The following is a 24369-nucleotide window of genomic DNA, read 5'->3' as shown; positions in this document are numbered from 1 at the left end:
ACTCATTTTAAATTATAGAGCACTTTTATAGGTCATTTTGTTAGAGATGATCTTATACATTGTGTTTAACCGCAGCAATCGGCTGTGGATTTATTTGTTTTTAGATTTGGGCAATATGTTTGTATAGACTTCGTTTTATTGTTGAATTATTCAAAGCTAGCTAGAGCAACTGATCATATACTCGTATGAGTCTAACACATGTTCATGCCCTACAAAGGAAGAAAGTCTAACACATGTTCATGTTCAGAATTGAGAGAAAAAAAGAAACTTTTAGCTACAGTACAACTTACAAGTCTTGCAGGAACACAGGATGCAGCCTACATTACATATACGTCTCTCTTGGTCACAAGACGGCATCCTGTGATGAGAATATTTCCAGGAAGATTCTTTTGTCAATTTCTAGCCTTGCAGAAATTCTCGGTAAGCTATTTTCAGACTTGTCACAATTTAAGTCGACATCACAAACAAAGCAAAAAAAAACGCAGTCCCTCATTGTTGTGATTTGTGAATAAGAAAATCGTGTGGAGAAATTTCAAGGGAATGTGTTGTGGCACAAATAAACTTTGTAGATGTACAAAAATGCAAAGGGGATTAGTACAGGTAGGACTACTCAATTAAATAACATTTGAAATTAAATTTTTTCACTAAAATAAATATTCATTGTTCCACGGTCTTATTGTGGACACTAAAGTGCCGTTTGATTCACAAAATGTAACGTAAATGATAACGGTAATGCTTTACACTCGATATCAGCGGTAACAAGTTTGAATAAGACAATATCAGTTTTGTAAACGGTTGGATTTAACAAACATGGTTGTGTGCATGCATGCGAGAGGGGGAGACGAGGGGCGAAACGAGGATCCAAAATTAGGGGGTTAAATTAGATTAAGGGGCTGTTAGAAGTGTTAGAAGCATTTTTACATTATTTACATGAGAATTAGCTTAAAAACTAACATGTCCTATAGAATTAAGCATTAAAACCGCATGAGTAATAAATATATAATACAAATACAAAAAAAAAACTGAGAAGAAATGGCACAGATCCGAAGTGGCAAATTGTCTTCCTTCGCCTTCGCGCGCTCTTCTATAAATACCTCCCCTCTCACCATTCCCTTGCCATCAGACAAGAGACACACACACACCACACGCAGTCACGCACAGCCTCGGCCTCCGCAGCTGCAGGCGCCTGCTGCTCTTCGACAAGACCCCAAGAACTCGCCAACCTAACCTAGGTCAGCCACCCTTCCTTCTACCTTCTGCGACAATGCAGGCCGCCGCCGCCTCCGTCAAGTCCTCCACCACCGCGGCCGCGGCCGCGGCCACCTGCAAGGCGGGCTTCAAGCCCCTGCACCTCCCTCCCCTCCCCGCCGCCGGCTCCAGGCCGCTGTCCCTCTCCGTCTCCGCGCGTCCGCTGTACCGCCAAGACCATGTCCTCGCGACAACCGTGGCGATGGCGGCGGCGGGCCGCAGCGACCGCGCCGCGTCCCCCGCGCCTCCGTCCGCCACAGCGGACGGCGCCCGGCCGGTGGTGGAGGTCGCCGCGCCGGCGGAGACCGCGCGCCGCGCCAAGATCGGGGTGTACTTCGCCACGTGGTGGGCGCTGAACGTGATCTTCAACATCTACAACAAGAAGGTGCTGAACGCGTTCCCGTACCCGTGGCTCACGTCGACGCTGTCCCTCGCCGCCGGCTCCGCCATCATGCTCGCGTCCTGGGCCACCAGGATCGCCGAGGCGCCCCAGACGGACCTCGACTTCTGGAAGGCGCTCACTCCCGTGAGTATCGATCGGCGCCGCTTAATTCCTTCCTAAAGATCTCTAGCTTCTTCTTCTAGATGCGGCTCGATCTGTGTGGTGCTGGATTGCTGATGCGAGTCGTCTCGTGGTCGTGGCCGGCCGGCCGAGCAGGTTGCGATCGCGCACACGATCGGGCACGTCGCGGCGACGGTGAGCATGGCCAAGGTGGCCGTGTCGTTCACGCACATCATCAAGAGCGGGGAGCCGGCATTCAGCGTGCTCGTCTCCAGGTTCTTCCTCGGCGAGCACTTCCCGGCGCCGGTCTACTTCTCCCTCCTCCCGATCATCGGTGGGTGCGCGCTCGCCGCCGTCACCGAGCTCAACTTCAACATGGTTGGTGAGTGACACGGAAATCCGGCCCCATCTCCTGAGCCTCGGAAATACTCATGCTGCTGATACACGAGAAATATCGATCAGAGGGATTGTGTGTAATTCTTCATGCGGGTTTCCATAGATAGAAAACTGATTTTAACACAAACAATCAACGGAAGAAAAAATAGTACGTACTGATTTTGTGCCAGATTTTGACACCTCGCAGTCGCAGTCGCAAACTTTTCCAGCCATTCTGAAGTCTGAACCACACACATACGTTATACGTATACATGGAAAAATGATGGGATAACTGAACCTGTCTTGTTCGACCCACGCTGTAGGGTTCATGGGGGCAATGATCTCGAACCTGGCGTTCGTCGTCCGGACCATCTTCTCCAAGAAGGGGATGAAGGGCAAGTCCGTGAGCGGGATGAACTACTACGCCTGCCTCTCCATCATGTCGCTGGTGATCCTCCTCCCCTTCGCCGTCGCCATGGAGGGACCCAAGCTCTGGGCGGCGGGCTGGCAGCAAGCAGTCGCCGAGATCGGCCCCAACTTCGTCTGGTAATTAAGCTTACTCTCACGTTACGTAGCGTTAAACTGTCACACACACACAGTATGTGTGTGTGTGTGTTAGTGGGTGTGTCTATTATCAGGAATTCCAAGCCTTGAATCGATTGTAAACACAGTTGCTTGCAGCAGTTACACCTTATGACATACCTCAGAAAATCCACAACAATGCTGATAGATCTACTGATCTGTGTCACACAATAAGTATCTTAGCATCCCCTCACAAAAAAGAGCAGCTGCCTGCCTGTGTAGGGACAACATATCACGGTTTCTGAGATATGAACTGTGTGGTCTGCAACGGCCTGCTGCTCGTCCTGCAGAAGAAACAAAACCGATCATTGCCTTGATACTTGACTGATAATCCAGTTTCGATTCGTGTGGCTAAGACTTCATCTGTGGTGTGGATGTGGATGCACGTACGTACGCAGGTGGGTGGCTGCGCAGAGCGTGTTCTACCACCTGTACAACCAGGTGTCGTACATGTCGCTGGACGAGATCTCGCCGCTCACGTTCTCCATCGGCAACACCATGAAGAGGATCTCCGTCATCGTCGCCTCCATCATCATCTTCCAGACGCCCGTCCAGCCCATCAACGCGCTCGGAGCCGCCATCGCCATCCTCGGAACCTTCATCTACTCCCAGGTATAACAGTCCAAACACCATTTTTTTTCATCATTATTATTATTCTGAATTCGATCACGTAGAAAAGCACTGTCAGTCAGTTGAACGCTGATTTCTGACCAAAATATATTAAAAAAAACGAATTCGATGTTTCAGGCAAAGCAGTAACGCCTTGCATTAATTGGCGTCTAGATGGCCTGCCCTCATCAGTTCACCGCGGATCAGCTCGGTGCTCGAAGATGACAGCTTATGACCTTTGAGAATGTCTACTAAGAATCGCCCTTTGTATAATACTACTAGATCCTCTCTTTTTTGTATTTTCTTTCCTAGGACTAGCTTCCAGTGTTACTGGGCTCATTTCGTGGTGTTTCTATTATGACTAAGATTAGAGAGAGAATGAGAGATGGATCCATCTAAATAAAGGTTCCAGATTTTTTTTCCCCTCTCTGTCCTTCTGTTGCCTCCGAATTCTGCGGTCCAAAACAACGCGTGGCTGAGAATGCATCGGGATGATAGTATGATACCCATTCCATTCGTCATGTTTCACGAGGCCAGGAACGGCAGCCGTGTAAAGGTCTGGTCGCCCACCTTGTCCTCTTGCTGGTGACTGACAGGCACAGGGGAGCATGGCTGTCCCTGACGGGAAGCGCCGTGCAATTTGCACACTGAGATCTTCGCGATGGATTCAGCGTTGGAGCGTAGCTGATCTTTCTTTGTGCGCGCTTGCTGACTGCTCCTTTGGCTCGGCACACTTTTGTTGTTCAGCATGGGCTTTTGGCAGAGCTGATATGCCATCCTCGCAGGCGGGTGCAACCTTTGGTGCTCTATGGGCCGTTGCATTTTAGATTCCGGTTCAGATGTATCTTTCGTGCTTTTTTCAGAAGTTCGTCGAAGATACCAAATCCTTTGGTGTTAGCCGCTCGTGATTGTGGGTAAAAGGCCTAAATCTTCAAACTAAACGACAGTCCTTTATTACTAAGCTGCATTTTCCATCTTTAGTGCTTACTACACATGCACGGTACATTCTTATACTCCTTTGAGCACACGCATTTAAAATGTGCCACGTGAGCACCGTGCCTTTTAAACACAAGATGCATTGCCTTCGAAACAGCTCTAGCCGACTTGAAAGGTCAAGAACACAGTTCAGTTTTCCTTATATATATAATAAAATGTAAAAAAAAAACCCGAACTGGCTGGGATTTCTAATAAAATGGCGAGCTTTCTGGTTTGCATGTATACTGCATTTTGTGAACCCTGAAGCTGTAGGGGTTTTATCACCCTGTGTCCTAGCCCATTTGGAAGAGCAGTTAGGGTGTTTCCAAATTTTGGCTATCATGTCAGCTAGCTGAGGAGGAGCCATGGCTTTGGCATGTACAGTAACATCCATGCCCTGATTCCTGTACCTATCCTGCAGTCAGAGTGGGCGCAATTTTGTGATTATGAGTTCAGTTCTGTATCGATGAGTTCAGTTCCTAGCAACGCTGGTATAGATGTTTTATGCTCCTGAAGATTATCCTCCTGAAGCAAGAACGGTAGATGTCATGTGCTTCTAAGCTGTTCAGAACTCCAGTTCCAATCCATCACAAGATGGCTATTTCCTGAAACATGAGCAAGTTTGTCCTGGTGGAAAGAAGAGACTGAAACCAAAACAGATGTAGCAAAAGGGCAGCGAAAGAACCTGTGCTCAATCATTTTAATTGCTTATATACACGCTTTTAGCAGCCGGAAGGCCATAATTAAACGAGTAAAAAAAAGATGCCAAATGAAAATGTGAATCAGGAGGTGCGCTTCATTTTCAGCGACTCATTTGATCTGCAGCGTTAATGTGCTGGTGTCCGACCTCTCAGACACTTCGAGCTCGCTCTTCACCTATCTTAGTTCCAAAATTTAGTGTTTCCAGCACTAGACCCGAAGAAATCCGGCGGGTTGTTTGCTATAATGATGATATCCGAGTTGCTCATCTTTCTCTACTTCCCATGCGCTGCAGACGAGGAAAGACATAGCAAGATAGATGGATTACGCAAATTGATTAGGACATCATTACACAGAACTACATATGTCCATTCTACGGGATTCCATTCAGCAAGATACATTACATAATCCATCCTCGGTGTAAAAATGATCGAACTTTTTTGGCACAAGAACAGGCATAGGCAATGGCAGAACAAAATCAAACACAAAACAGATTCAAGCTACAAAACTTTCATTTAGCCAAAAGTCGACCAACACCCCAGAACAAATGTCAGGCATTGGAATTTGGATACATAGCATGGTCTGCTTTCATTGCTACATTAACATTGAAATTTGGCGACATGTTTTTATAACAGTAGTAGTAGACCCACAGCTTCAACTCAACAACCAGACAGGTGGACGAGAAGCTTAGAAAAGAGATGTGCCCTTGCCCTTCTTGTCTCCACCAATCTCAAAATGCTTGCATCTCTGTGACACAGGGAGTCAGCAAAGAGTGAGCTATAACCAATGGAGAAATGCTTTGTTCAGCAGCAAGTTTAGCACGGGAGAATCAAGACAGTACCTTGATGGCGTGCTGTGAGTAGTGCTTGCAGCTCTGGCACTGCAGCTTCAGAACAATCTTCTTGGTGGTCTTGGCCTGAAAGGTATAAATACAATCTCATTTGTCATATCCCACATTAATCACTGAACAGGCATTTAGAATTCGCAGATATTTTCAGACATTCATGCTAGCATCAAAACAGACAAAGGTATAAGTACAATCAAATAGATATGCTGCATTACCTTCTTGTGGAAGACAGGCTTGGTCTGACCACCATATCCTGACTGCTTGCGGTCATAACGGCGCTTTCCCTGGGCAGACAGGCTATCCTTGCCCTTCTTATACTGAGTCACCTTGTGGAGTGTGTGCTTCTTGCACTCTTTGTTCTTGCAGTACGTCTTCTTGGTCTTAGGAACGTTCACCTGTATAACATGTGAAACAAACTGCACATGTTAAAACAACATTTCATATCCATCTCTAGAGAGCAGTCAATTGAATAAAAAACACTTTCTATGAGGGTCAATTGAATAAAAACACTTTGTATATCTTGTTTGCACTCTAGAGAGCAGTTCACGTTTTCTATCTTCGACTAGCGAGAAACCAGGAATAAAAGATGGTTATATTTGGATAACCATTTAGATAAGCTGTTGGAGGGTATTTTTTCTATTCATATTAATTAGGAAGAATGTAGTCTCTTGGTGTTTGCTCTTAGTAGCTGAAGATCAAATCGTAAACAGATGCGTAGACAAGTTCAATATAAGTTGGGAAATGAAATTGAAACTCAAATCAGAACGTATAGGTCCTCAGAAGATTGTGTATAGTTTGTCATCATGAGAATAATCAGGTCTCAAAGATTCATGCCATCATAAGACCCAACAAAAGCATTACGCATTTGAACAAAAGATAACCAGGAATCACACCAAAGTTCAGGTACAATTGTGACAGTGCATCCAAGAGAACTTATAGAAAGTATAAGCAGCCATTGCAGCATCACATCAGTTCAACAAACAAAGTTATGCGCTGCACACCTCAAGTTTAACATAAATCCTCTAGACTGAATCTAAAAACAAAGAAATACAAGCACCGAGGATGGGTCCCACTAGGAATCGCATATTTCCTTGTGATGCAGCATGCTCCACAGATCTAACAACATATAGGGGCAACGCTACAAATCCAACTACCACACACAAGAAAAAATAACGGACGAAGAATCACAAGTATCTACATAAATAACAGCCACCGACCAAGTTAAACCCGAGAGAGCCATCACATCCAGAAATGGAAGTGAAAACAGTCATCTACTCCCACGCACCAATCTGAAAACCCTCATCTACTCAACAGAGAGAGACGGGGAAGAAGGCGGTTACCATCTTGGCGGCGGCGAAGGGGATTGTGCAGCGTTCTACCTGCTCCGGTGCTACCTATCCGGTTGAGAAGCTGCAGCAGGTGGCGGCGGCGGGGACACAAGAGCTGTGCTTTTATGGGAAGGCGCCCGCCGCAGTCTAGGGTTTTCTCCGGGAATCAATGCCGTGTTCTTCTCATGGGCCGTACGCCCAGGATGCTATTGGGCTGCACACTCGGTTCCGCTTCGACTCCCACCATGTCCCTGCGAAACCAGGCCAGCATGGCCCAGTTGGTATGCTGCAATTTTCCACGAAAAAAGTCACATGGTTCGGTTTCCGTTCGATACTCTTTTGACCATTCAAACAGTGTGAGACCAAAACATGAAATAACACTCCTGTATAAATATTTAAGGTCTTTTAAAACCAAACTTTTCCATATTTTAATATACTCACCAAGAGAGGCCGACCCAGCCCAACATTTAAGTAGAGGCCCAACAACTGAGCGGGGGTCTAAATAGAACCTTGATAACTACATTAAATATGATCAAAATATCCACTAAAACCAGAAAACTCAACACAACCGGGTCTGCCCCTGCTCAGCAATGGTGAAGTTGGAGGAATGTTCACCCAAACTTTCTAAGATTTGAAGAAAAACCCCACTGAATGGCCAGTTGAACCGACATACGTTGATCGTCTGCGCTAGAGATGGCAATGAGTAAATACCCACCGGGTATTACTACCCCATACCCATACCCACGACACAAAAACAACCCCACCGGGTCACCCATATACACCGGTGGGTATGAATTTACCCCCATACCCATACTCATGTGGGTATGGGTCACCCATCGGGTCACTCGTACCCACAAAATTAAATATCTATCAAAATTTTATACTATACAAATATCAAGTATATCCATATAAATACCATTACAAAATTTTCTAGCATCATTACAAATGGTCATTAAATTGTCGTTAAGCCTTCTATGACATTATGGTCTAAAAGGTTGTTAAATAGTAAAAAATATGGATGACTAAAGTTCAAGTTCATGCTTGGGCTAAGTTTATATTGGGTATTTTATACCCACAGGTTAACATGTATGGGTGAAGACGGAACGTTCTAATACCCGTTTACCCATTGGGTGAAGATTTTTGCCCAATAACAGACCCACGGGTAAAATATTTAGCTCACATATGTAGTAAATATCCCTAATGGAGTAAATATCCATCGGGTATCGGGTCGCGGGTACCCATTGCCATCTCTAGTCTGCGCCACCGTATCAGATCTTGTTCGGTTATTCCTACCTCATGTGGATTGAATAAGAATGGAAAAAAATATAAGAGATTTTGACTATTTTAGGATTTAAACCTACTCAATCTCATCCAATCCACATGTGAATTGAGAGCAAAACGAACAAGCCTCGGCTGATGTGTTTTGACTTTGGTTAAACCCAACCTAATATGCATGAACTTGGAAGAGAGCCCAGTAAACAAAAAAAATCAGACCACAGACACGATCCGGAGATTATCAAACAGGCATCCGTGAACGCACTAATCACGAGTTCACGTCGACACACGTTACATGTCCGTTAATTTTGCTGCGAAGACGGAAAAAAAACATTAGCTGACCATAGTACATAAGTTCCCAGACAAACAGCCAAAGAGGCTCTCATTTTTGCAGTTCTTGTTTCCTCGGGACACGGTATGTATAACCTCCTCTGAACTATACTATACTCGTAGCGGCAAGCACACCCTTGCAGCAATTAATAAATAAACTGTAAAACGGCTGAGCCGAGACTGGTTGAAGTCGCTGCAGCCGAACATGGCTGCACAGCAGCACAGGTGATAGCGACTTTGGACCTCAGGCAGACAAGGAAATAACTAACTTGTGAGTTGTGACGGGGTAGCATAAATTGACTCGTCGTGCAAATAACTCACAGATGTACAAATAACCAACTACAGGAACGGAGGAACCTGAACTGCTTGCACGCCTCAAGACGCATGCAAGCACGCCCTGTTTGTTTAGGCTTTTTCCAGCTTTTGGCCACCAAAAGCTGCTGCAGATCGCCAAACGCCCCAGCTTTTCAGCCAGCTTCTATAAGAATCTTTTGAAAAAAAACCATCCAAAATCAATATGAACACAAAATCAGTTGAATCGTCATGATAGTAGGAATTTATTGCTTTCTAGATCCTGAACCCTTTGGACCACTTCATCTTCCTCCGCACGTAATCCACACAATACTCAGATTCTCTCACAGCCAGATTCTTTCCACAGCTAGATTCTCAGAAAAACTGGTCAGAAAAAAGCTGAACCAAATAGGCCCGGGTGAGGAGAAAGAAGAGGTTCTGCACCGGCAGCAAGCCGCCACGCGCCAGCGCATGCCTTTGTCAGTTGGAATGGAGGGTATATTAACATGGATTTCCTATATACTCTGGCGAATGTTACAGACGGGGTGTTACATCACAGTCACACCTCGCGGTTTTCTTCCCATTTGACGACGCTCCCGCACGGCCGCACGCACGCGGGACCGTCACCTATGGCTATATTTACAAAGGGCATCTTGCCTGCTGCAGCCGGCCACCAGGAGGAAGAGGACGACGGGCATGCTCGGTCACTTCATGGCTCCGGCGGCTCGCACAGGGCAAGAGGATCGAAAGACACGACCCTGTCAACCCATGATATATACCAAGGGTCGTCGTGCGTGTGCTGCCGAGTTACTAGTTAGAGGAAGGGGTCGTCAGAAGTCTATGATGGGCTCGCCGATGGTGAGGTTGCGCTCCACCGTCCACGGGAGGTTGAAGAGCTTGGCCGTGATGAACTTGAAGATCTTGTTCACGTTGATGTTGTGCGTCGCGCTCGAGAAGAAGAGGGTCGCCTTCATCGCTCTTGCGTATGCTCTGGCCTGTTGGGAACACACAAACCACATTTGTTAGCGATCGACACGCACATTAGTATTGTTTCGATAGGAATGGAACTTCGCAACACTCCACTCTGGAGCTGTAGTGCTGTAGCACAAGTAACAACTCTAGCCTAGATGCAAAGACTGAACTTCTCATCTTTCAGTGCCACTGACAGAAATGCAGCTAAAGCTTCCTAACAGCAGTTCAGCACAGCCAAATAAATCCCAGGAACCTCCCTTCTTTTTCTCAGCCAGATGCAACGTAGCCGTCGATTCCTTTTAGCATGTCCGGTGAGGAGTGACCATCAGTTTACATCCTGTAGACCAAGGGCCCACAAACAAGATTGACGTACACTCCTAATTCCGACGTGCGGCGACTGGCAAACGGACACGAAAATGGAGACCGGAGTACCAGACCTTGCATGTCCAATTGCCAAGTTTTTTCTAACACTCTTGACCACTTCAGTTTTCGTCTATCGATATAAGACGTTGTCTGGGCCTACAACTACAACTACCTAATAGTAGTTCACTATGGCTCCAATCGACACCAAGGCCCACTTGAGCTTCAATGTGCATAAGTAGGCGAGTACTATCTGCTCAGAGCAGTCTTTACTTGTCTACTGTAACCGATTCAAGTTCTGTTTTGGGTTCTACAACGCTGTCGCCTGTCGGTCCTTGTCACAGGAATGCCCAACCGACACTGAGTCTGTGGATGTAATCACACTAGAAATAAATCTAGGGTTCATGGCGGTGGAGCACATAAAGAAGCCCAAAAATGTTTCATCTAGAAAGATTCAAGAACAGTTGCCTAGCTATGGGTTATGGTAGTTTTTATATATCTCACGTGACTTCAACTTTCAGGCCTTTGTTGAACTGCACTGTTTCAGATGAAACAGGCATGTGCAACCACTTCTCCCCTCGTCACAACCAAGGCAATTCTCATCTTTCTATGCCAGCACCAGATAAATTACATCGGGGATGCTGAAGACCCCCATATGCAAGAAACAAAGCTACCAAGAATCAAATTTCGATCAGAACAAACCAGTACTGTAAAATGCACAGCTCACCTGGTTAACGATGGCCCATTGCATCTCAAGAGGAAGCTGAGCAAAGTCATCAAACTTTGTCCCGATTAGGATTGGAATAGCCGTCTGCCAAGAGGAGAGGGGGTTAAAAAATTAAAGCACTGCTCAGTAACAATGCCAAGCTCCAAGCACAATGCGCACTAGTACTATCCATCTTCAATACTGCTAAACGTGTGAGAACAAATCACAGAGTTATCAAATTGTTCCAAACAGTTATCTGAAGGAGAGTGAGCGGCAGCCCATCTGCTACTGACTGTTTGTGTCAATTCGTAATAGTTTTTTTTCGCCATATGTTCCGTGAGCACGAAATGTTCAGCTATATCATCAAGAGGCTACAGAAAGAAAACGCGGGATGTACACGAAGTGTTCAGCACAGAGAAATGCACACCAACCTTATTCCATTTCCTCGCCCTCCCGTACCAATCTACAATGCTGCACAACCAAACAAAGAATGAGCAACAAACAAGAATTTGCTGTGAAACTCTGGATTCTAGTTGTTTGTAATCGATGTAAACACTAACTTATTAAGCGTGCAGCGGCTCGTGAGATCGAACATGTACAGGATCGCCACGGCGTCCTTGCACGCGATTGGGACGTGGTCGACGGACTGGTGGTCTCCTGCATCCGTTTCACAGGCGAATGGAAATGAAACGATCGAGAAAGGTTGGAAATCTGGCCTCTGAGCCAAAGCAACCAGGGAACAGAATCGCTGATCCAATGGGGTGCCTGAGGTTTACCTGCCACATCCCAGATGCTGTAGGCAATCCTTGCTCCCCTGACGGGCATCGTCTTGTCCATGAGATTCAGGCCCGTCATCTGCAAGCCGTTCTGCTCCTCCCCGTCATCTCCCACATACTTAACCTGCGGATGAACGAACATCCACGAGAAGGTTAAACTTACAGCGACGACGCGTTGGTGGTTTCTCGCTCAGATTTGCACAGCGGTTAAGGAACTGCACGAGCACGATGTGAGGAAGGAATAATAGTAGCTGTATGTAGGCACCAAACCAAACCAAACCAAACCAGATCCGCCGTCAAGATTACACAGCAAGACAATAAGACAGGTCAACAGCATCAAACGACAAGACGACGAGGAGGGAAGACGCGTCGAGGGTGCAGACGTGCAGTACAGAGCATATCCGGATTAAGTTATTTATTTACTAACACATTAACAGTAGGTAGTAGAATCATGGCGATTATAAGGAAGGTATTAATCGATTGACGATTACCATGAAGCTGGTCTTGCCAATCTGGCAGTCGCCGAGCAGGCTGACCTTGAGGCTGACAACGTTGTCTTCGTCGTCGGCCGCGTCGCGAGGGGCCGCGGCCTCGGCGTCCGCGGCGCAGTCGTCGTCCCTGTCGACGGGTGACAGCACGGGACCGGCGCTGGCGCTGGTGGGCGGGCCGAGGCGGCGGTACCGGCGGCGGGCGGCGGTGCCGCCCCCGCAGGAGGAGCAGGCGAGCAGCTGGTCGCGCGCGAGGCGGAGCACCCTGGTGACGACGGCGAGGCGGAGCAGGCGCGCCCAGCGCAGGTCGAGCCGAGCCCCTGCTGCCTGCTTGCGCCGCCGTGGCCCGGCGCAGAGCTGCGCGACCGCGGCCGCGGCCGTGGTGGTGGTGGTCATGGCGGCGCGGTCGTCGTCGTCGTCGTCCCGGCGCGCCCGCCGCCCATGCACCGCCGTCGCCGTGCAGACAGCGGAGGGCCTTGGTTTGTGGGGCGGGTAGAGGAGGAGGCCGCGGAGCGGGCGGGAGAGAGAGAGAGAGAGAGAGAGAGAGAGAGAGAGAGAGAGAGAGAGAGAGAGAGGGAATAGGAAGGGAAGGTGATTCGGAGCAGCGACCTCGCCGGCGCGGCGTATAAGCGGGGGACGGGCGTGCCAAAATAGGGGTCGTGGTCGTGGCTCCGCGACGCTTTTTGCTGGCCTTGCGCGCTTGCTTCTCCTCCTTATAGCGGAGGCGCCATAGACGGCATGCGCACGCCTTTCTCGAACTGGTCGTGGCCGCGGACGGGCGTGGCGGGCGTGGCTACCTACACCGGCCGCGGTAGGAACGGGATGGATGCAGTCGGGATGCGCACGCGCGCGGACAAGGTACGGATAGGATAGGTAGATATATAGGTGTACATTTGTGCTGTGCCTGATAGGCCGGCCCAAAGCACACAATTTTTGGCACGGCCCATATCTGGCACGGCCCAATCTAATTGTGGGCCTGGGCCGGCACGACCCACATTGTGGGCCGTGCCTGGGCCTCAAGTCAAGCCCACGGGCCGGCCTGGCACGACCCATTTAACTAAGGCCCACCGAGGCCCACTAAATATAGACTCAGTATTTAACTAAGGTCCATCAAATCCCACATGACTAGCATAACTTGGAGAATCTAGAGCTTCAATAAGCCATCGAGAACCAATACCTATATATGGATAGTGAATAGTGATGATGATCATTGTATATGTATTCTGTATGGATGTATAGTACTCAATTAAACACTAAACAGAGAACTGAATATTATTTGTGAGCTAGTTGTAATATTTTTTTCTTTCTGACCAAAGGTTTATAATGTGCATCCACAAAACATCTTAGTTTTATTTTGGTCATATATATATTTTATACTTTTTGTTGATGTATTACTGTTGTATGTATATGGGCCGGTCTGGCACATTAAGACATTTTGGGCTATTTGGGCCGGCATGGCACACATAACTAATTGTGGGCCGTGCCGTGGGCCGATGACTGGGCACACGTGCTGGCACAGCACGGCCCATAATTAGATATGTGCTTTTGTGGGTCGTGCCTTTGTGGGCCGTGCTTTTGTGGGCCTGTGCCGTGCCGGGCCAGGCCGGCCCACATGTACATGTATAGGTAGATAGGAGGACAGGAGACCGAATTTTTTGTTTTTTAGCCTCTTTCGAGTCAAAAATTTACGTTTTGACCCCCAAAAATTTTATTTGCACGTTTGGACCCGAAGCTCGGCGACATAGTTTATGGCGCCGAGGTAACACAGCTCGGCGTCATTTACCTCGGCGCCATAGACTATGGCGCCGAGCTTCGTGACGTGGCAGTCCCGCGTGGCACCTAGCTCGGCGCCACAGATCTTGGCGCCGAGCTAGGAAAAACCCGCAAACAGCCTTTCTCTCTGCGTGTTTCTTCTCTTCTCTGCTTATTCTCAAATCACGCCGCCGTCGTTACGAACTCGCCGCCGCCGTCCACAAATCGCCCCCGCCTGCCCCAGCTCCGGCTCGCCGCCGCCCGCCCGGAGTCCCGGCCGCCGCCCGCCCGCCCCGAGCTCGCCCGGAGTCCCTGCCGCCGCCCGCCCGTCCCGCTCCAGCTCCGGCCCGGCTCGCCGCCGCCCGCCACGCTCCAGCTCCGCCCCGAGCTCGCCCGGAGTCCCCGCCGCCCGCAGTCCCTTCCGCACCGAGCTCGCCGTCGCCCGCTTGGTATATTGTTAGTGTTTATTAAAATAGTTAGATATTTTGTTGTTAGTGTTTATTAAAATAGTTAGCTAGTTTGTTGCTTATTATATTGTTAGTGTTTAGTAAATTCTATGTCTAGTAAATAGTTAGATATTTTGTTGTTAGTGTTTATTAAAATAGTTAGCTAGTTTGTTGCTTAGTATATTGTTAGTGTTTAGTAAATTCTTAGTGATTATATAGTTACCATTTTGTTTAGCGCATTGATATTACATGTTTTCTGTGTTGGCAACCATCGTGTTGTCGTTTATTCGCAGGTTCTATAAACATCACTTTACAGGGGATGTGCTGCCAAATTTTTTACTGACAATTGGTTTTTTTGTACGTAGGTGTTCGTCCGACTTGACCTTCTCCACCGTTACCTGGACTCGTACGCGTTCTCAGGTATACATTGTTTTCGTACATTATTTATAGATTATGTAATTTTGTTTGATGTGTTCATTTAATATTTACTGTATAGTTATTAGTTAATATATATTTATTACTTAGTAAGTTAGTAGGCTTAAGTATATAGCCATTATTGAGTTAGTAATCCATTTTTGCAATAGATGGACAGCCTAGTAACACTATACCATGGAGGAAGGGTGGAGATAGATGCTTATGGGAGTGTTACTTTTGATGGTATGAAGATCGTGACCATGTTGTTCGATGAAAGACCATCTTTTGACAAGCTTTTGGCTCGAGCTTGTGAGGAGATTAGTTGCGACATAAACGACCCTAGAATATCAATTCAGGGTTTGTTGTCCCATATTACATATGGAACAGTTGTCCGACGGTTGATCTCCATTACCTCAGAAGATGATTGGGTGATATATTTAAGAATTGTGAAGACGATGGTTCCACCATGTTTGGATGTGGTTGTTCAAAAGTTACCTGTTAGTCATTGCGAAGGTCCAGTCGGGTTATCTCCACAAATGCCAAATGCATCTCGTATTGAAGCTCCTTTGGTAGAGCTTCATGAAGAAGTGGTTGTTGTGCCCGATGCTCAATCGGGTCCGCACGAGTATGGGATTTCTCGTCCTATTCCTGGCGTTTGTGGGGCTTCTAATGCGGTGGTACCCCCCAAGAGATCCCATTAACCCAGGATCCAGTTCACGATCATCCTAGTAAGTGTCTTCGACACATTGTTCGTATCCATCGTTATTTCGTTTGATTAGACTTTTTAATGTGATTTTTCTTGCTCCGACCCGATGCAGGATCTCCACATATCGATAATGCTGATGTTCAGATTGATGTGCCTGTGTCATATAATATGGACAACATATGCAGGGCATCCAATAGTGTTGATGTTCAGATTGAGGATGAGGAGGAGCCATATGAGGCTGCACGGGCCTTAGATTCTGATGATGACCGTCCGGTTCAAGAAATGACCGAGCAAGAAATTGAACTCATAAGACGTTTGTGTCCGGAGCGAGACCCTGCAGTATATGAATTTAGCAGTTTAAGTCATTCCACCCGTGCTTATGCTGAAGGACGTGACAATGAACTGCTAGAGGCTCCGGATAACGCCGACAGCATTGAGATTAAGGTTGGCTTACTTTTCAAGGATCTGCCTACACTGAGACGATGGCTACAGGAATATTCTGTGAACCGGAAGAGGCCGTTCAAGGTGAGACATTCGTATGCACAGCGTCGTTACACTGTTGTGTGCGAGGTGCCAGAATGTAATTGGAGGGTATGTGCCCGAAGGCAGAAGGACACCAGAAAGTTTAAGATCACCAAAATTGTAGGTCCACACACTTGTGCCCAGACAGAGCTGAGCTCTAAGCATCGTCAGTTGACATCTACCCTGATTGCGAAAAGGATATTGGGGATATTGAAGGGTCAGTCAAACTTGAAGGTGAAGTCAATTGTCAGACGACGAAGACACAGCAAGAATCGTCAGACGACGAAGACACAACTTTCGACATAGCTGCTCGGCACGGGTCCCAAATTGAGGTTGCTCCAATCCTTGATAGAGTGGTAACTATTTCTTTACTAAAATTAGAGATTTCAATTCAATGCTTCATGTCTAGTTTTGAGCATCCTAATGTTTTAACTTGTGATAGGGAAACTCTATGCTCGTATCTGTTGTCGAACTTGAGCGTATCTCACAGAGAACTTCAGATACTACTACGCTATCGTTACTATCAGTGAGTATCAATGTCTAACAGAAAACTTGTTTATTTGTATGTTCTAACATATGTCTTTAACTAATATTTCGATTACAGAGGGTATCACGTCGTCTTCGTCGTGCAGCGGCTCGGTGTGGCTGCCGGTCTCTAGCGGGCGTTGACGTGCAGCTGCCTGTGCCTCTTATGCAGCAGGACGTTCAGCCTCCCATTTGTGCAGTTGGACCATCTACAGCAGGACTCAGCTCGTCGCGATCGACGCGGGACACGTTTGAGAACGTGGCCCACGACGACGACGACGACGACGACGCTGGCGCTGGCGCTGGCGCCGCAGGTCAGGTGGAGATTGGACCATCTCAGTTGCAGGATGCTCCTACAACTCAGCCATCACAGCTGACACCACATAGAAGGCGTCCATGAGACCCTTACACTCCAGGCACCGACGCTCTTGGGGCCAAGGGCAAGGGTAAGACTAGGAGGAAATGAATACTTTTGTGATGTTGGTCTTATCCTGAAAACTGTGTGATTTGGACTCATGCTGGAGACGTTGTAATATGAACTATGTTATGTGTTTTGGACTATGTGTTGTGGAACTTGTATTTTGGACTTTGTTTGTGGACATTGTATGAAGAACTATGTTCTGTGGATGTTTTTATATTCGATGTTATTTTGTGATGTATTATATGTTGAAATGCTTATATGTATTATAATATGTGATTATTTGAACTGTGGTTGTTAATAAAACAAGGGGAACTCTTGCAAATTGTTTTTGTGAATTGTAAAAAACATAATAAGCAATAAGTAACGCATCTTTAGAGTTCTAAATTATTTTTGATACGTAAATACTACATAATAGGCTACAATTCTTCAGTCTGAATCACAATCTATGAGTAACTCATCTTCGGAGTCATCCGTCGCGCAATCCTCAACGACAACCTCATTCCACTTGCTGCATTGTCCTGCATCACACTTGTCACCAGTTCTCTTGTAATAATTGGCTTCTGCTTCATCTGCAGCTTGGGAGAATAGCTCATCCTCAGCCTCAGCCTCATCAGACTTCTTCTTGTAATAAGCTGCCTCTACCTCTGCGACGGCCTGAGACATAAACTCATCCTCTTCCTCTTGAGCACGTAATCCTGCCTCAGCTAGTGCGATGAGCTCACTCAATCTTGATGTGTTGTCCTCCTCTTCTTCATGTAATCCTGCCTCTGCGAGAGCGATAAGCTCACTCAATCTAGATGTGTCGTCGTCCTCCTCCATCAGCTCAACCGTTGCCATTTTATCCTGAACATATCTCGCATGCGCCTCATCGGCCAAATAGTTTACGCCGCTTCCAATCTCTGCAAATATAATGAGAAAATTAAGTTAGCAAAGTTTGGATAAATAAATTGTACTAACATAATTATAATATCATTTATCTCACTTACTTCCCTTGAGGCGATCAGCAAGATTATCCAACATCTGTTTCTCGGCTTGAGCCGCTTCCCATTCCCTTGCATCCTGTGCTCTCTTCTCATCTGCCGCCATCAACCTCCTATACTCTGCACGCTTCGGGCTATCATAAAAGACAGATTTTGCTTCCCTACGCATGTCGCGTATGCGATCGTTAATGTACGAATCGACGAGCTGAGATCCACAACGCATCTTCTGTCCCATTATTCTCTTGGACTCTATTGTGCGCATCACCTCTCCTTTGTCGTCGTAACTCTCCCAACTGCATTTCCTCGTCTCCTACAAAAAAATAGTAAGTACCGCTATAACATTACATCTGGTGCAAAAAAAAAATACTAACCTCATCGTAATCGACCATATGTCCACAAAAATATCCAACACCAAGCTCCGAAGGAACTAATCCATACTTAGCTTCAATACCACATTTGCAGAGTACTGGATCAAATTTGACGTCTTCTGCCGCCCACCCGTTGTATCTCTTTTCCTTTACCTCTGGCTCTGGCCAATGGGACAAAGGACCATACAACCACTCTCTGAAACGACACTTATGCCACCCGTATGGCTGCAGGAGAAAAAATTAGTAATTTATTGTAAATAAAAACTAGTTCATACATTTAGCGTATCAATGGGCTCACATAATCAATGTTCGGACAACAGAACTGCTTGTCATAGTCTTCGTCGATGACAGCACGGTCTCCACAATCGCATCGAGGCGGTGAGTCCATCCGTCTTTCTGTTGCTACCTCCTTCTCCGCATCCGTCATTGGTGGAGGATTCGGGGGAGGAGGTACCCAACGCTTAAAACGCTCATGAATGGTCTTTCCACTCAACCAATTAACGAAAAGAAGATATCGAGGGTCAAATTTATCAGGACCATCGATCCACTGGAATAAGAAACACCTATGATGTCCCTAAAATAATGGAAAGAAGCACTATTACATATCTATAAAATAATGAATGCGAACAAAATTAAGTGACAAGTCATAAGCTACGTACGTCCAAAGTGCCACAAAGGTAGTAGCAGCGAGCAGCCGTGTCTGGATGTTGTGATTGATGTACCCAAACCCAAGCCAGTCTGCCACAGTCACAGTTAGGCACGGGGAGTTCAGGAGGAACAAGAGCATCCTTACTAGATACGTCCGGATATAACTACCGAGGACGGCCTCTCTTCTGCCACAACGCCTCTCGGTACATGTCTTTCATCTAATAAACGATTATAATTATCACTTGTACCTATTATGTTTTATAATAAGTTTACACAAACTAATAATCGAAATGATAATATAATAGGTGTATACAAATTATTAAACTAACAACCCAATATACAAAACAAATCAGTTGGAAATCATACCTTGGTCTACGAAGTGAACCAACTCAAATCTTTGAATCCAGCAAATTTTGGCGAAGTTTGGAAATTGGATGAAATGAGCTGCTCTCGGCCAGCCGCGCGGGCGTTTTTATAGAAATTCGTAGCTCGGCGCCAAGATTTGTGGCGCCGAGCTACGAGGCCACGCCGCCACCACGTCAGAGCCAGGTCAGCCCTGGACGCAACTAGCCGTTGCTGCCACGTCATAGCTCGGCGCCACAGGCTATGGCGCCGAGCTAAGGGTCCAAAATTGAGTTTAAAATTTTTTTAGGTCTAAACGTGATTTTGAACATGATAAAGGGCTAAAATACAAAAAAAAATCGGGACAGGCGAGCGGGACGGGAGCGCGGCGTGTGTTGTGTTTGTGCCGTGGTGGTGGATGTCACGTTCGCGGTGGCGGTGTTGCGTTGGGATTGGGATACTCCCGTCCCGGGAATGGGATTCACGCGTGTTGTGCTGCGGGGCGGGCGACGGGGTGGTCCGGGCTCCGGACCCGCTAGTGGTCTGTGGTGTGGTGGCGGATGTCCCGGTCTGGACCAGAAAAAATGGTCTCGCGATAAGAAGTCAAAACCCGTGGCGACCTTCGACGTCGTCGCTACGTGGTCGCTGCTCTGTTTTTCGCCTCCTCTGCGTCAGGGAGGTCCAGAACGCCGGCTGCTGCCGTCCGTCCTGGTCTTCTGGAATGGATGAAACGTAGGAAGGGAACAGGTAGCGTCTCCATCTATTCGGTTAAAACCATCATGGATTATAATCCAAGGTTTGAGAATTTTTTAAACTATGGAAGACAAAAGTTCTATCCATAGCTCATTAGGTATGGAACAAATCAACGAATACATTACACGAGTTTATATTAGAATCCATGGATCAAAAGTATAGCTATTTTTGAGAGATACATGGATTAAGGGGGTGTTTGGTTAGAGGGACTAAAGATTAGTCTCTAGTTTTTAGTTCCTTTTAGTCCCTTTTTTGCCAAACACTAGGACTAAAATATGGACTAAAATGATTTAGTCTTTAGTCCTTCACATAGGTGCTAAAAGAGACTAAAAGCTCATAATTATCATGTTGCCCTTACCTTTTTATAGATAACTAATATTATGAGTATATTCTAAGGGTATTTGAGTCTTTGGACAATGTATTTAATGACTTTAGAATCTATTTAGTCCCTAAAACCAAACATATAGGGACTAAAGTTTAGTCCTAGGACTAAAGTTTAGTCCTAGAACTAATTGAAACCAAATATGCCCTAAATGGTGGATTTAATCCCACTGAGATTGGGTGTAATATATGGATTCACTCAATTCAGACCCGGATCAAATCCATGGTAGGATTTATTTAATTGTAACCGAACAATGTCTTATGCGGTCTGGCGAACGTTGGGTTGGGTATCTGATCTACCGTCGCAGTGCAAAAGATGAGTTGTTGGTTGACGAAGCCAACGAAGCGAAGATAATTAGTAGTTTAGACTATCTCATCATATTTAAATTCCACTCCGCCAAAGAAGAGTGTAGCATACAACGCAAACACAGTGTTTTGCGTGATCCCTGCCGGGCAGTTTTCGTCCAAACCACCCACGTCCGTCCTCGTCGATGGTTTCTTCGGTAAAGCTCGCGGCATCTCGCTCTCAAAGTCCTAACCACGTGCGCGCGCGGGAATCTGCAGCTGTAACGGTTTTGCTTTCACCTAGCACAAGGCATCTATGGAACTAATAACAGCGACGCTTAGCAAAATACTTAGCGCAAGGCATCTACGGAATCTATGCTTAGCAACGGGGAATCTCGAGCAGCTAGCGCGGGCGGTTTAGATATGCGATCCTGAGTCCTGACGGAACTCACCGGGCCACCGAGATGCAATCTGACCGCCGGCCGGTCGGCCTCGCCTCTGGGAATCTGGATGGCTGGCCGCCGCTGGGGAGTGTGTGACCTGCTGGGATCGGTTAAACTACGCATACATTAATCAGCTGCCAACACTGCCATGCCCGGACAAGGCGGAGCAGAAGAAAAAAATGGCTCGGCGCGGCAGCCGGCGGCAGGTGAATCTTGTACCGGGCGCGCGGGGATCGACGCGAACGTGCCGCGCGCCGATCTCATCCATCTGTCGCGGCCACCGGCCATGAGTCGGGCGTTCATGTGGATGCCGGGTTGCTCCGGTGTGTGAGAGTGAGACTGACACCACCGTATCGTACCCGACGGGATGTGGGTGGAGGATGGCAATGGCATATGCACACACGCGCGTCCGGCCTAGTGCTGAGAATTGGGTTAGGCTGGACCAGCCCGGTCTAAGTCCATCGTGCTTCGTGCCAAAGGGATTCAGGCTAGTAAAGCCCAAAAAATTCTTGTGCCGTGCCGTAAAGTGTGAAAACAGTGGACCAGCCCGACCTTAAACCATGTCGTGGGGCTAGGGTTGGTAATGGATCGTGGCCCTAATACTTGCTTCACAAACCAATAAAGCCCTTAATTTTGTTAGTTCAAAATTGTATTGTTTTATGGTCCGGCCCTAACTTGATTTGATCCGTAAATTTGCTAGGCTAAATTAAATGGCCCGTTACCACCCCTACGTGGGGCCCAAGCCAGGCCCGTATATCTGAGCACATAAAATCAAAATATTAGAACCATATAAAGTTCATAGCTTACTAAATTAAATATATTAAACAATTCTAGCATCATTTAACCACACAAACTCCAAATATAACAACAATATAAAGTCCATATATTACTAAATTAAAGAAATTAAACAGATTGGACTTAATTAGGTCGTGCCGGCCCAAGCCCGGCCCATCTATGCGGGCCGTGCCGGGGGCCTGACGGGCTGAAATTTGAGGCTCAGCCCAGACCCGGCTTCAGGACATGCTAGACCGACCCATATTATTTCGTGTCGGACTGTGCTTTAGGCTCCTATTTTTGAATCGTGCTCGTGCTAGCCCGAAAAGACCGATCCATATTGTCAGCACTAGTCCGGCCTCCACCCGATCCATGCATATGCGTGTACTCCATCCCTTGCATGGACTTGTTGTAGTACTCCTAGTTAGAGATGGCCAAAAGGGCCGCCCGATCCGGCCCGGGCCCGGTGAAGCCCGGCCGAAAAACCGGGCCGGGCCTGCTGAGCCCGCGGACTCAATTTCCTGTCCAAGCCCGGTCCGCAGCGGGCCTAAACGGGCCAGGCCGGTCCGTTTAGCACGAAAAAAGCGGGCCGAAAAGCGGGCTAAACGGGCCGGTAAGCACGTTTTAGTGTAAAAAAACGGGTTTAACAGGCTTAGAGGTAAACGGGCCGTGCCGGGCTAGCCCGCTGTGCCTAGTTTCCTGTCCAAGCCCGGCACGGCACGAAAAGTGGGCCGAGCTCGGACCGGGCCCAAAAAGCGGGCTTCGTGCCGGACTCGCGTGCCTCGTGCTTATTGACCATCTATATTTCTAGTCCTGGCGATCGCTGCCGCGTGTGTTGCTCTGCGCTTTGTTGCTCGCAACAACTTCGAAGATTTCCAAGATTCTTGTCGGCAAAACATCCGCGCCGCACGTATCTACTAGATTAGCACCAGCAGCTTGGACCCTTGCTTAAGACAGATGAACCTTCACGTATACTCTGAGAATTGGGGATACAGTGCTAGCAGTCAAGGAACGATCCAATCGCTGCTGAGTGGCTGGAACCCTTGCGGTCAAAACCGGCAGCTAGCACTGTGTCGGTCGGCCTCTGACGACCCATTCGCTTGATGGAGTATATTACATGACTGTTTACACCGAGTTAATCTGATCGTGGAACGCGGACTGTCTAAGCCCTAGCGCGGGACCGTACGCCACTTTTGGTCTTCAACAATGGTCCATCATCGATCGGCTGGAGTACATAATTGCACTTGATGACTGACTGATCTTTAATTATTTAGTTAGCACTACATAGCAGATTACTTGTTGGCGGCCGTAATGGGTTAATGATCACCGCACGAGTTTGTTTTGTCGCAGATTTAATTTATTTTCGGTGGGTAGTAGGGAGTGGGGGTGGAGTGGAGTGTGGTGTGGTGTGTGTCAATCAGACAATCACAAACGCTAATAAGGCATTGGCGGGTTGATTGAGAGAGACGTCTAGGCATAGGTATCGCTTCTCATCTTTAACTCCTCCTGTACCAGCTGATTATTATTATAACCAGCTGTTCTTGTGCAACGAACTAACACAAGGACAATTAAGCAGCAATGATAACGCCTAAGGTTTTGGAATGGGTAACAGTGCTGCTTCAAGGTAAGGTAATTAAAGATACAAAACAGTGTTGTACTTGTACGTAGCATATTTGCAACTAGCTAGCTAGAGAAACCATGCAATGCATGCATATTGATTCATTCTCGAACATTCGTCGTCGTGCCTACCGCCGGCTCTGACTGATGAGTGACCTGAAGAGAATTAATTAAATCTTTCTCTTGCATGCGTGGCTAAAATAAAAGGGCGCATCTTGCGTGCAGCATGACTCATATCACAAATCTTGCAGGGTTAATTTGTCGGTTGTGTGTGCTGACAGTACTTCTACGTACGTAGCGACGATTGGCCAACGTTGCAACCACCAGGCGGCGCCGGATCGGAGTGCTGGTCTCAGACGACGTCTGCAGACAGGTGTACGTACGGTGACTCGTTCTATGTTGCCTACCGATCGAGACACTTCATCAGACCAGTCTATATATGTATGTAGCTAGCTCTAGAGTCTAGACTGTATGGTATGGATGGAATTAGTACTAGCATATATATGAGACGTGCCATGTATATGTGTACTCTGTATCCACTACACTCATACATGCATGTACGTACCGTGTTAACTAACTAACTAGTCAACAAAAAAAAAAAACGTGACGATCCATGAATCAATCAACAA

The 24369-nt window shown here is 47.1% G+C and overlaps 3 protein-coding genes and 1 non-coding gene across 5 annotated transcripts; 1 reads left to right on the top strand and 3 right to left on the bottom strand.

The window, feature by feature from the left end:
* The first annotated feature begins 573 nt into the window (after nt 1-573).
* Nucleotides 574-3738, top strand: LOC100279907 (uncharacterized). Its single transcript, NM_001399049.1, has 5 exons — nt 574-1774; nt 1907-2132; nt 2449-2671; nt 3106-3319; nt 3455-3738. Exons 1-5 carry the CDS (start codon nt 1265-1267, stop codon nt 3464-3466), a joined length of 1185 nt encoding a protein of 394 aa, NP_001385978.1. The 5' UTR covers nt 574-1264; the 3' UTR covers nt 3467-3738.
* Nucleotides 3739-5455: 1717 nt separating this feature from the next.
* LOC100280597 (60S ribosomal protein L44) lies at nt 5456-7384 on the bottom strand. Of its 2 annotated transcripts, none has more exons than XM_008669668.4 (4): nt 7123-7384; nt 6053-6232; nt 5832-5906; nt 5456-5737 (listed from the first exon to the last, which is right to left on the bottom strand). In XM_008669668.4, the coding sequence occupies exons 1-4, from the start codon at nt 7138-7140 to the stop codon at nt 5678-5680; spliced, it is 333 nt and encodes a 110-aa protein (XP_008667890.1). In that variant the 5' UTR covers nt 7141-7384; the 3' UTR covers nt 5456-5677. The 2 variants fall into 2 exon arrangements, with proteins under 2 accessions (XP_008667890.1, NP_001146988.1); NM_001153516.2 differs by having other exon boundaries at nt 5487-5737; nt 7178-7304.
* LOC111591013 (small nucleolar RNA R66) lies at nt 6610-6681 on the bottom strand. Its single transcript, XR_004856780.1, has one exon. It is a non-coding gene; the product is annotated as a small nucleolar RNA R66 (small nucleolar RNA).
* A 2153-nt stretch (nt 7385-9537) lies between the features above and the next one.
* LOC100284743 (uncharacterized) lies at nt 9538-12730 on the bottom strand. Its single transcript, NM_001157638.2, has 6 exons — nt 12367-12730; nt 11876-11999; nt 11660-11756; nt 11531-11570; nt 11121-11204; nt 9538-10056 (listed from the first exon to the last, which is right to left on the bottom strand). Exons 1-6 carry the CDS (start codon nt 12367-12369, stop codon nt 9892-9894), a joined length of 513 nt encoding a protein of 170 aa, NP_001151110.2. The 5' UTR covers nt 12370-12730; the 3' UTR covers nt 9538-9891.
* Between the last annotated feature and the right edge of the window lie 11639 nt (nt 12731-24369).

This window comes from Zea mays, chromosome 2 (genome assembly GCF_902167145.1).
Source record: "Zea mays cultivar B73 chromosome 2, Zm-B73-REFERENCE-NAM-5.0, whole genome shotgun sequence".
Lineage (NCBI taxonomy): Eukaryota > Viridiplantae > Streptophyta > Magnoliopsida > Poales > Poaceae > Zea > Zea mays.
The sequence above is the reverse complement of the archived record's forward strand: the minus strand, read 5'-3'. Positions and strand labels throughout refer to the sequence as shown.

What these genes read in the sequence shown, in the direction of transcription:
- LOC100279907 (NM_001399049.1), top strand. Translation starts at nt 1,265, where the DNA reads ATGCAGGCCGCCGCCGCCTCCGTCAAGTCCTCCACCACCGCGGCCGCG. An exon ending in TCTGGAAGGCGCTCACTCCC is followed by an intron (nt 1,775 to 1,906) that starts GTGAGTATCGAT and finishes CCGGCCGAGCAG; the next exon opens with GTTGCGATCGCGCACACGAT. An exon ending in ATCGGCCCCAACTTCGTCTG is followed by an intron (nt 2,672 to 3,105) that starts GTAATTAAGCTT and finishes GTACGTACGCAG; the next exon opens with GTGGGTGGCTGCGCAGAGCG.
- LOC100280597 (XM_008669668.4), bottom strand. An exon ending in AGCCTGTCTTCCACAAGAAG is followed by an intron (nt 5,907 to 6,052) that starts GTAATGCAGCAT and finishes TATACCTTTCAG; the next exon opens with GCCAAGACCACCAAGAAGAT. An exon ending in ACTCACAGCACGCCATCAAG is followed by an intron (nt 5,738 to 5,831) that starts GTACTGTCTTGA and finishes CCTGTGTCACAG; the next exon opens with AGATGCAAGCATTTTGAGAT.
- LOC100284743 (NM_001157638.2), bottom strand. An exon ending in GGGCGAGGAAATGGAATAAG is followed by an intron (nt 11,205 to 11,530) that starts GTTGGTGTGCAT and finishes TCCTCTTGGCAG; the next exon opens with ACGGCTATTCCAATCCTAAT. An exon ending in AATGGGCCATCGTTAACCAG is followed by an intron (nt 10,057 to 11,120) that starts GTGAGCTGTGCA and finishes TGTTCCCAACAG; the next exon opens with GCCAGAGCATACGCAAGAGC.